At 45.3% G+C, this 12500-nt stretch overlaps 1 protein-coding gene across 1 annotated transcript; it reads right to left on the bottom strand.

Moving 5' to 3' along the window:
• Nucleotides 1-4414: 4414 nt before the first annotated feature.
• Nucleotides 4415-10632, bottom strand: LOC105907781 (potassium voltage-gated channel subfamily A member 3-like). Its single transcript, XM_012836167.3, has 2 exons — nt 7678-10632; nt 4415-4672 (listed from the first exon to the last, which is right to left on the bottom strand). Exon 1 carries the CDS (start codon nt 10211-10213, stop codon nt 8669-8671), a length of 1545 nt encoding a protein of 514 aa, XP_012691621.1. The 5' UTR covers nt 10214-10632; the 3' UTR covers nt 4415-4672; nt 7678-8668.
• Between the last annotated feature and the right edge of the window lie 1868 nt (nt 10633-12500).

Genomic DNA, 12500 nt, shown 5'->3' with positions numbered 1-12500 from the left:
TCATTATACAATGTCATGGTCACGTCCCTGTCTAGGGCTTTAGGACATGACAAAGATTTTAAAACACGGGCAGACAATGGAATAAAAATAACCGTGAATTTATTGGACAAAGAATAAAATAATTAAACTAAGGCTAAAAAATAACGTAACAAGCAAAAAAACACAAGGCTTGGCGAACAGGCCTCAACAGCCTGGCACTCTCTCCCGGTCTCTCACTCCGGTGAGTAGCGCACATGATGGTAGTGGCGCGGGCGAGGCCCGAGGCTGGGCCTAGCGGCAACGAGTGTGGTGGCAAACAGAAATGCGCAATCCCCAAAGCAAGCCCCGTATGATGGAATCCCGGACGCTTTTAAAGGGCCGGGACTTCTATAGGCCCAATGGGATTAAGGCCCCAATCAACTGCGCACCAACCCACCTGCAAGACACACAAGACAAAACAGAAGAACAGGCAAAAATACATAGACAGACCCACAGGGTCGTAACAGTCATAACCTCATACATTATAACACATCATTATACAATGTCATAACCTCATACAATATTACACGTCATTATACAATGTCATAACCTTATACATTATAACACATCATAATACACTGTCATACATTCACCTTTTAAAGCATCCCTCAGGTAATAATCTCACACCATCTCACGCATGACACTACCAGACACCAAATCACTCAACCCAACACACTCTCACACAATGCCATACGCTATCAAACACAGACACACACACACACACACACACACACACACACACAATCTCACACAATGCCATACGCTATCAAACACAGACTCACAACCCAACACACACACTCTCACACAATGCCATACGCTATCAAACACAGACACACAACCCAACACACTCTCACACAATGCCATACGCCATCAAACACACACACACACACACACTCTCACACAATGCCATACGCTATCAAACACAGACACACAACCCAACACACTCTCACACAATGCCATACGCTATCAAACACAGACTCACAACCTAACACACACACTCTCACACAATGCCATACGCTATCAAACACACACACACACACACACTCTCACACAATGCCATACGCTATCATACACAGACACACAACCCAACACACTCTCACACAATGCCATACGCCATCAAACACACACACACACACACTCTCACACAATGCCATACGCTATCAAACACAGACACACACACACACACACAATCTCACACAATGCCATACGCTATCAAACACAGACTCCCAACACACTCTCACACAATGCCATACGCTATCAAACACAGACTCCCAACACGCTCTCACACAATGCCATACGCTATCAAACACAGACACACACACACACACACACACACACACACACACACACACACAATCTCACACAATGCCATACGCTATCAAACACAGACTCACAACCCAACACAATCTCACACAATGCCATACGCTATCAAACACAGACACACAACCCAACATATAACCTCCTACAGCCCTAAATACATCATTCACTCTGACCAACCTAAACTATTCTCACTCACCTGAACCCAATCTCACACTTCATAAGCAGACACACCTTCAACAGCCATGTTCATTAAATTACCTTAAATACGTCACACAAAGTCACACAAGTTCAGCCAATGAACAACCCTTTGCCCTCACAACATTTTTGCTCATTAACAAGTCAACCAAAACTGCTTAAGAATAATTAGTCCAAAATCCAAATAAGACCCACACACATACTCTCTCTCTCTCTCTGTCTCTCTCTCTCACACACACACACACACACACACACACTTACATACACACACACACACATACTTACACACACACACACACATACTCTCTCTCTCTCACGCACACACACACACACACAGACGCCGCACACACACACATACACAATAACACAAACACAAACATACTTGCACACACACACACATACTCAATCACACACACACACACACACAGCACAGCTCGCACACCTGTTCGCCTTTGGAGAACTCATTACTGTAAACAATCAAGCCCTTAAAAACAGTCCGGCTTAGACAGGAGAGGTTATGAGGGGTTTGAAGCATGACTACCCCTGTGTGGCCTTCAAAGGAAGCACACGGGCCAGTGTTGGCTGAAGCACACGGCACACAGCCACATAGCCACATAGCCTCCACTGACCCAGCGATAAGGAGAAGCATCACATCAAGGTTGTTAAGGCAAACAGAAATCACTCGCCCCAATACCCCCCAGCCTGCAGCATCAACATAAACAGCATGGAGACGTGCCACGCAGTGTGTGTGTGTGTGTGTGTGTGTGTGGGGGCGGGGGGGGGAGTCTGAGAGATTGTGTACGTGTGTGTGTGTTTGTTATTCACAACTCTGCTCATGAGGAAAGCCGGGCAGGATGAGAGAGCTAAAACAGTTTACACACATTAAAAAGTGGAAAGTAGAACTCTTCCCTCTCTGTCTAACTGAGACACACCATGTCAGTGTTTGAGTTTGTACGTGTCAGAGTTGTTGTGACACAGTTTACAGCGCTCGTGTTCACCTGTTAGCACCATAGTCAGAAGAGCATGAGTCACAAGAGCGGACTACAAGACGAGCACAGGATGGACCATCAGGAGCCAAGGCAAGACACCATGACATTGTGGGTCACGGAGGGGGAAAAAACTGAAAAATAAGCACTGTTGTGTGATGTCCTGATTTACTTTGTGCTTCACTTCCTCCCAATGTTTAGTTTCCTGCCAGTTTCAGTGCCCATCGTTATCCCATCATGCAGTGCTGTATATATAGCCCAGCCTTTTCACCTCCCAGTTGCCAGATTTTTGTACTCTCTGCAACCAAGCCTTTCAGCAATCCCTTGTTCCTATTTTGTTTTTGCTCATGCTCGACCTGTTTGCCTGTCCCTGGGTGTTTGCCTTGTTGCCTACTCCATGTCTGATTCTTTCGCCACACTGACTGCCTTATTGTGTGTGAACTCAGGACCGAAAGTAAAGACTTTAAGAACTTTACCTACTCTTCTGTGAGGTCCCTACATTTTCTTGGTTTCGATTGTTTAAATGTTGTGAATGTCATTCAAATCTTCAAGCCAATGCCACTTTTATTTCTTATATAGCTCCATTAACAATTCACTTTCTCTCTTGTGCTTGTTAAAAACCCAAGGACCGGACCCTGGTAACCCCCGGTAACTGCTTATGGACGATGACCAGGTAAGGTCATACAGATACAGGACTCACACAAGCTCTGGGGTATTTCCCTGCACTATTGTAAAACTTCCTGTAATCTGGCACATCAAGCTATGAAAATATCTGAAATATCTCAGTTTCTTTCAGGTGAGCAGTTTCTGTTGTCCTGTTCCACATGTGATCATAAAGCATTTAAAAAAAAAAAACATTAACTAGAATAAGATTTACCTTCTCCACCAGTGGCGGCTCCTGAAAAAATTCTCAGGGGGGGCAATTTTTTTGATAATGATGAAGGCGACCCATTCAGTAGGCACATTAAGCAAGACAACTGTATCAATTTGTTGTTAGCTGATTAACTCATACAGCAATACCTTTTCCATCACTAGATGGCAGCACACAACAGAAATATTTCCCCCTCTAGCTACATAGAGTAGCTAATTACAGGTGGAAAGCTATAGAAGAAAGTTGCATCCAGGAGCCTTCATAAGCAAACATGATGTGGCTCCACATTAAATTATCCCACTTTTTCATTATCCACATGTCTCAAATGTTGTACGATGTAACATAGCTTAACAGGACACATGATATGTCCAGTAACAACATAAAGAAGGGGGCAACATATAAATAAAAACCAACAATATTTATTGAGTGATCTTGAAAGTATTGGCTTACAAAAGCAAAATAAGTCATCACATAGAAAATAACTCAGTGTTAGTGCAAGAAGAGAACATTCACACTGTGAAACCTATGAAAAGTGACAGTGGTATATAGACATACAGACCGCGTTAGCCACTTCACAGCCTGCTAGCCACAATTTTCTTTCATTCCAATTCTTGGATGTAGGATTTCCCCCCTTTTGTAGAAACCTGTTGAATGGATACATTTTGTCTAGGAAGTCCTAATTATTTTGTTGTCAATTTATCTTCATTAGTACGCCGACTAAAAAGGAGTTTCTTCAAAGAGCGAATCGAGTTGTTGCACTGAACGTTAGCCATCTTGACAGAATATGCCTTGACCGAAGCCGTATGACGTTCTTATACACTTATACGTCCTATTACGTATGACGAAAGCATGGAGGGGCGAGCCCTCCCGGAAGCCATAGAGAATGCATTGAAAGCCCTGTTTTGAGAAAAAAATTGATTTAACATGAGAGTCAGTGAGAGAGGTCTGGGGCGATTTCCATTTCGCCCCAAATCGCCCAAAAAAGAGGCGGGGCCATTTGAAGCACGACTTTTGCCTGACTGTTGCCTGATTGGACAATGACATTCAGAGGCAGATCAGACCATAGACATATATACATGTATATACTGTATGTCTATGGATCAGGCGGTCTAGTGGTAAAATCCGACAGAAAAAAAATATCTCCTTTTCCCGTAGGCAGTGCGTCGCCCCAATCGCCCTTATGGACAAGCCTCCCCTGTTCTCCAGAGAGCCTTTGGTCTGGAGCAAAGTGGAGAGGAGTATTGTGTGTTGACATGACAACGCCTCCACGATGCATTCCATCCTACAGAAACAAACAAACAAACAACAACACAGTGAGTGAGTGAGTCAGAGAAGTGATTGAAGCAATGGAAACAAACAAAGCTCCGACAGGCATGCTGAGGATGAGTTGAATATCTGCGGTTCTGTCAGGACCCGGAAGCACAAAGATGGGTTCAGGGGTCAGATGAGTCTCTGACCCCCCGCAGCAGAACCCAGTCTGCGGTTCCCCCCGCACCATCATCAGCTGCCGCGTCTCGCTCTCAGGCCTGTCAAAGACGAGTCCCCCAGACGACTGCTTCCTCTGTCATCAAAACTGGAGACAGAGTGCTACGACAACAGACGCCTACGTGAGCGACCCTCGCCAATCCAAACAGCGCCTCAAACTCGCAGGCTGACAGTCAGCATTCTCACAACAGACTGGTCCAACTCTGAGCCAAAGTGTACTGACAGGGGCCTCATTTTCTCAATGACACAGAGTCACTCTACATGTTTCCATTCAGTATACACTCTAATCGAAAGTGATGTTGCAAATAACAAGCAAAAAATACAGGTACCTGTGCCCACATGTAGGGAATAGAACCCATGCTCAACCTCATCCAAAGAAACGACTAATACAATACAGGTCAATTAGTCTGTGTCCACACGTAGGGCATAGAACCCATGATCAACCTCATCCAAAGAAACCACTAATAAAACACAGGTCAATTAGTCTGTGTCCTCACTGGGAACCGGATCCACGACTGTGGTATTATTCGTCCCTTGATCTACCAGGCTAAACATTGATTATCAATTAGAGCTACACAACACACACACAGTGTAACTGGGATCCTGCACTAGTGTGTGTGTGTGTGTGTGTGTGTGAGTGTGTGTGTGTGTGTGTGTGTGTGTGTGTGTGTGTGTGTGTGTGTGAACATGCACCCATATGATACGCCCACACAGGCACACGGATTCCCCTGAACGGGAGAGAGGGAGGGAGGGGGACAGTATATCTGCTTAACTGCCTCTCTGTGCCTCTCACACACACACACACACACACACACACGCACACACACACACACACACACGGTTAGGATGGAGCTCCAGGGTTGGCACAGGTGCTGTTATTAGTCCCTCAGTGTGAAGTGTGGTGGAAAATGTCCTGCCAGTGTTTCCTGCCTGCAGGGACCACGCCAATCACTTGGGGGCAGCACTGAGCAATGTTTACTTCACACAACACCTCCGTGCCCTCTAGCAGGAAGCACTTTGTGTGATAGTGACAAACGGCTTCATTCAAAACAAAATAAACAAGAAACAAGAAAAGTTCTTCATGGATCGCTTCCCCTTCGCATTATTTATATTTGACACTTCCCTTACATTACATCGCATTAATGACATTTGACCTGTTTTGCCACACTGATTATTATTATATTAATTGTGTTTTTAATATTTAACAGTGGTTTACAGTCTCTTCAGTTGGTTGCTTATAACGTGAGCGTGACAGAGAGAAGATTTGGTCTTTTTGTAGCAGCCTTTCTTCCAGTGACATTTGCGTAAGGCTTAATGTTGCCATGCCGATAGCCATTTTCTCTGCGCTAGATGCTGAGTGGCTCATCAAACTCTGCCATGCCAGGAATCTCCGGTGAGTCCTGGCCAGAGATGACTGGCCCACTGACTGCCAGCTTGGATGCGCCCGGGTGGCGAGGGGCTCGTGGCATGCGCTTTAACCGGCCAACCAAACGCCACGCCGATGCGCCCTGCAACCTGCTGCCATTAGACTTGGCGGGTACAAATCCCTGGCAGCTCACGCTGCAGTGCCTCTGGACGCCGTATGGGCGATGAGCTCACTACCCTACAGGTTGTGTTTACTGATTCACAACCACTTGCTGAGCCAGAGCTGTTGATCTGATTAAACACACACACACACACACACACACACACACACACACACAGCTGAAATCGCTTCATCTTGTGTGATTCCACACAAAATGGCCTTCTCGCATGACTTCTTTTCACAGAATAATAGGAAAGTGAAATGATAAAGGCCATGCTAGATAGGCAGGACTAAACCTGAGGCCTGGCATAGACAGCCCCATGTGTTTAAGGTGGTTTAAATAGGAAGGACTAAACCTGAGACCTGGCATAGACAGCCCCATGTGTTTAAGGTGGTTTAAATAGGCTTGGAGAGTAGTGTGTGCCAGGGAGATGTCGCCTGAAGATTACCTCCACAAAAAGGCCAAGGGCCATTCAGACTAATATCCTGCTATGATGCCAGAGCTGGTCCACATGCTTGATAAAAAAGCGGATTTGCTTTGGCATGGGCTCAGTGGTGAACTATTTAGGCAGACTTTCACATTTAAGGGAAGGATAGTTATCAGTCTACAGATCTCAGTAAGTGAAAAGAGGCACTTGATATTTTTGTTGCAAAAATGCAAAATATACAACTTAGATATAAAATATAAAATACTTATATTCTTTTTGGGTGCTGTAAATTATTTCTTTACATTTCTCATGTCCTGATTAATGTAAACAAATATATGCAAACAGAGATGCATAGAGAGTACATTAATATGAAACATAAAACCTTTCTCCAATTCCTTCAGACAAATGTTTTGTTGGGCTACTATATTTTCGATACAAATAACTACAAAACATGTTACAAAAAAGTCTACATGAATGAATCTGAGTTGTTGTGAATGATGAGCACGAGGCTCTTCTCTGCAGACAGCATTCACTCATGTTCTGAATGAATGCTCCTGTTTTATTCACACACTGACTGTTTACGCTGCTTAAGTAGGACAGCTTGTCCTGCTAGGTTTCCTCATAGAAAAACACATTGTGGATGTTTATGCATATATGCAGTCCTAATGATGCAGCCTATATCACAGCTTGTGCATCTTGATGGCTGGGTGTGCCACGGGGATGCAGGCAAATCTATTTTTGGGGACGGTGGGGAGCGCGTTCTATTTTGCTAGTCAGGCTTCTGAACCATCTGGAGGGGTTACTGTGGAAACGAAGAAAGGATACCATGGTAACATAAATGGGGGTTACCCAGGAAACCGAAGTCGCTATGGAGACTGCATCACAAGGCGGGCTCATTGGCGTCGACTCGGAGGCGTGTCCTCGCTGATCTCTCTTCTTCCACCGCTCCCGAGATGAAAGACGTCCGGCAGTCTTTTCCATCGAGTCCAGTCCTCCCGAGAGAAACTTGCCAGTGCCACGTTTTGCAGGAAAAACATGTTTACTTTGTCCACCCTCGGTCGTTTAGCACGTGCTGTGATGCTAATTTCAGTGTCAACAACAGTTGCCATACATCAAATCGCAAACAAAACGTGCAACCAAGTGCATCCAGCGGTGACATTCTCTGACTTCTATTCCTTATTTCATCGGAATATATGATTGTTTAGATATATTATTTAATAATGTAATTAATTCAACATTATATGTAGAACATTTCACTCGTAAGTCCACTTTATATTGTAATGGCAGCATAGGTTATTTCCGTTCCAAACTGAACTGAGTGTGATTCAACAGTAATAACAGAAGACAGGACTGCCACTGTCTGACATTGCTTCCTATAACAATCGTTTCATCACGTTAACGGTAGTCACCTTTGAACAAATCTTGGATAGATACTGAGAATATCACATTAAAACCTCTCACAGTGAATATATGTATGTATATATAGGCTATAATTACATATCTATATATGAAACACCGAAAGCAAACATAGACCTTTACTTGACGTCCATCACAAAATAAGCACAATCATGTTTGACATTAGGACCCCTGTTTCCGGTGGACGAAATAAAGCAACAAGTTGGGTCTGCACTGAACTACTGGACATATTGGTACCGTGCGGAACCCAAAGGCGAGTCCGTTTGTTTGATGCCGCCCATATGTTATTCATACACACGAACCCTCTAACGCAACGTTCATGGAAGATCTGCACCTGCACATAACGATGTTTATCCAACGATTTATAAATAATTTCAAGTGTTGAACTGATATAAATTGAACACTGACAACGAACTGGTCGGCGTTAGACATCGGTGAAAATCCTTTTGATAGTCACGCAGTTTTGGTTTTTCTGATTAGTGAAGTTTGGCTGTTTGAATGCGTTATTGATCCCCTCCTCTACCACCATATACTCCGACTTGCTGAGCGATGAGGTGCTGCGCGTCCGTTTGAGCTCCTCGGTGGAGGAGAGGTGCTGGCAGCTGCCCACGTGAAGATACTGAGCGTGCTCCTCTCCGTCTGTCTCGCGGTGATAAAAGTAGTTGAAATTGGATACTATGACGGGCACAGGGAGCGCGATGGTGAGCACTCCCGCGATGGCACATAGAGAGCCCACTATTTTACCACCTATCGTTACTGGGTGCATATCCCCATATCCAACCGTAGTCATGGTTACAACAGCCCACCAGAACGCATCTGGAATGCTACTGAAACTCGAGGTAGGGTCGTCTGCCTCCGCGAAGTAAACCGCGCTGGAGAACAAAATAACTCCAATGAAAAGGAAGAAAATTAACAGTCCCAGCTCTCTCATGCTGGCTTTCAGAGTCTGACCTAAAATCTGAAGTCCCTTGGAGTGTCGAGAGAGTTTAAAAATGCGAAAAACTCGCACGAGCCTAATCACCCTAAGAATGGTGAGCGACATGGCTTGCTGCCCGTTGCCCTGACTCTGAGCGAGCTCCGTCCCTAGGGTGATGAAGTAGGGGATGATGGCCACGATGTCGATGATGTTCATGATGTTTTTGGAGAAAACGGCTTTGCTGGGGCAGCTGAAGAACCTGACCGACAGTTCGAAAGAAAACCAAATGATACAAAGTGTTTCTATGATAAAAAAGGGGTCTGTAAAGGGGCTCCGGACGTAGGGGCTAGTTCCGTTTATTGTTGGAGCCACTGTGACAGGGTCTCTGTCATCCCGAAATTCAGGCAAAGTCTCCAGACAAAATATGACGATGGAGATGAGAATCACTAGCACTGACACGATGGCGATGCCCCTCGCTGGCCCAGAGCTCTCGGGGTATTCGAACAAAAGCCAGACCTGCCTTTGGAATTCATGATCTGGCAACGGGCGCTCCTCTTCCTTTATGAAGCCCTCATCATCTCGAAATTTTTCCATGGCTTCCTCGCCAAGCTGGTAAAATCTTATTTCCTCGGAGAAAACATCTATGGGGACATTTACGGGTCTGCGAATGCGCCCACCTGACTGAAAATAGTACAAAATAGCATCGAAGCTGGGTCGATTTCTGTCAAAGAAATATTCGTTTCTCAGGGGGTCAAAGTAACGCATCCTCTTTTTTGGGTCCCCGAGTAATGTATCTGGAAACTGGTTAAAAGTTTTGAGCTGCGTTTCAAAGCGCAAGCCCGAAATGTTGATGACCACCCGCTCACAACACTCGTGCTGGGGTTCGTATCGATCCACGGGCAGGTGAGTGGGGAGCACGGCCGTTTCCTCCAGCATGCTGTCAGAAGCAACAACTGTCATGATGGCTTTGTCCCCGTCCCCGTAGCTGTGCTCCTCGCTGGTGCCTCGGTGCCTGACGGAGGGCGAGTCGATGAGGTTAAAGTGGTCATCCATACAGGTGTGCGCGCGCGGGGACAGAGGGCTCCGGCTCCCCCACCCAGCCTTCGGTTAAGCAGCCAGCGCGTGCTGCCTATCGGCTCTCCCCTGTCTCCTCTCCGTCTGCTGCCGCCCCACAGAGCGCGCGCTATAAACACATGTCTATTCCCGCCCACGGCACGCATATGTCTGACACACTTACACCGTTTGCCCAATTGAAACCCAACTTGACATAAACAGCGACCCCCAGATGCGCGCCATCTAGCTGCATTTGCCACCCGGAAAACATAGTTTTAAAAACAAACGGGTTAACATAAAATCCTTAAAAAGGTTGCTCTTTCTCGTGAGCAACAGGGTGCATGCTGAAAGCAACACGTAATAAAGTCCTCTCGAGACAACAACACACAGCTGACCGTAAACACTGGGTTTTATGAATGAGCGCGCTTTGGACACGTGTCTGTATGGTAAAAAGAAAGGGATAGGGCTGTGAGCGCGCAAGGGCGTGACGTACGGAGAATAACACATTCAACAGGGCCACGAGAGATAGAGGATGGTGTGTTAGGGACTTGAACACAAAACACGATCTGCTGATCGGAGTGGCATGAATTGCCAGGGCCTGGTCGTTTGGAAAGAGACGGGTATTGTTTATTCCGGTCATTGATGACAATAAAGGACTGGGGCTCGCTAGTGGTACGGGACCTGTCCATGGTTCTGAAACAAACACCCGGACATGCTGTGTGAAGAAGACAAAGAACATTATTGCGCTGTAGAATAGTTATATCTGCCAGATGTATACTGATAGGTGAAAATTCACCCTAGTTACCTCAGGACTCCGGAGCTGCATATAAGTATATTTATTAGACAGACAACAATTGCAATCGGGCCCACTCCCAGCACAAGGCTGAAAGTGAAGCAACGATAAACACATCGCACAAGGTTTATATAGACAGAAGTTGAGCTTTCAGCAGAGATAACCACGTGGTGGATTTCTGACGCCTGAGGCAAGGATGGAAGTTTTGCAAGGTTGGAAGAAGCACAGTTCGAACCTTCTTATCACCTCTGGTCTAAACATGCTCTTGTACATATGCAGACTAAGTGGCACCTAATATTCTAAGTTACACACGCAGAAACACAGAAAAGCCATGTTCCTGCTTACATAAGTACATGATTCATATAAGGTAATTAATAATACAAGGCACTTGATTATTATATTCTTAAGACATTAACAGTGTTTGGAAATTATCTCCATCATATACTTCCCTTTTTGAAGCCGTTGATGTATACACTGTTGAAGCCGTTTACTACTGCGACCCGATCCTAGATTGACAGATTTGTCTGTTAGCTAGATAGTTATAACAGTCTATATGATCATCTGCAGCATAATCTCATACCAAATATTGGCTTACAAGGAGTAGGTGTTGTGTTGTCAGGATCATCTCTTCAACCTCACCTAGTTGCATCAGTTGTGCTCTCAACTTTCAAAATCTTCCCACTTCCAAATCCCTCCAAACTGCATTCCGTGTGTATTGTGACTTGGCCGTCTGCTGTGACAAAACGGTTGATATCTCGCCACAAATGAAAAAAAGGGTTGTGATTGACAGCAGGGCTATGCGATGCCTAAACAAACTTTTGCTCGCCAAGGACAGCTTGTGTTGGGTTTTTCCCCGCTTAGAGGGAGAATGAATGCACTTCGAGAGGGAGGCAGAAAGTGAGAGAAAAGAATGAGACATCCTTGACTTGTTTACAAAAGCAGCCATGCAGAGGCTCCAGCCTGACACAAAGGCAGGAGCAGAGGGGAGCTGAATAGCAGAGATGTGCGCCTTTCTCTCCCAGCAGCCTCTCTCCATTCACTCCTCAAGGCCACTGAGGTGCTGCGGTTCACTTTCGGTTACATCCCCCCCCCCCCCCCCCCCATGTCTCACTCTTTCACTTTACCGTGTCATCACCTGCTATCAGTTTTCTCAATCTCTCTGACCACACATATGCACGCACACAAATGTACACACAAACATAATTATAGACACACACACACATACAGTGTGTCATATGCATACATTAAGAAAGCTGTGTGTATTTTGTATGTTTATGTTTTTTATATGTTATACTATACCTCAAAAGGTATATGGCTTCAGTGAATCTTCACTATCATACTCTGTGACAGTGTGTGCACTAGTGTGTGTGTGTGTTTGCACATATGTAAGTGCATAAGCTTGCTTTTCTCCCATACACAAAACTAAAGCCTTCTTGTTTGTTATGTTTGTCAGCAGGGTCCCCTCCTTCCCCCCTGCTTCCTGTCTCTCAGGCA

This window comes from Clupea harengus, chromosome 5 (genome assembly GCF_900700415.2).
Source record: "Clupea harengus chromosome 5, Ch_v2.0.2, whole genome shotgun sequence".
Taxonomy (NCBI): domain Eukaryota; kingdom Metazoa; phylum Chordata; class Actinopteri; order Clupeiformes; family Clupeidae; genus Clupea; species Clupea harengus.
Note: the sequence above shows the minus strand (reverse complement) of the source record. Positions and strands in the feature narration are given on the sequence as shown.

Coding starts and splice junctions, on each gene's coding strand:
- LOC105907781 (XM_012836167.3), bottom strand. CDS start 10,213: ATGGATGACCACTTTAACCTCATCGACTCGCCCTCCGTCAGGCACCGA.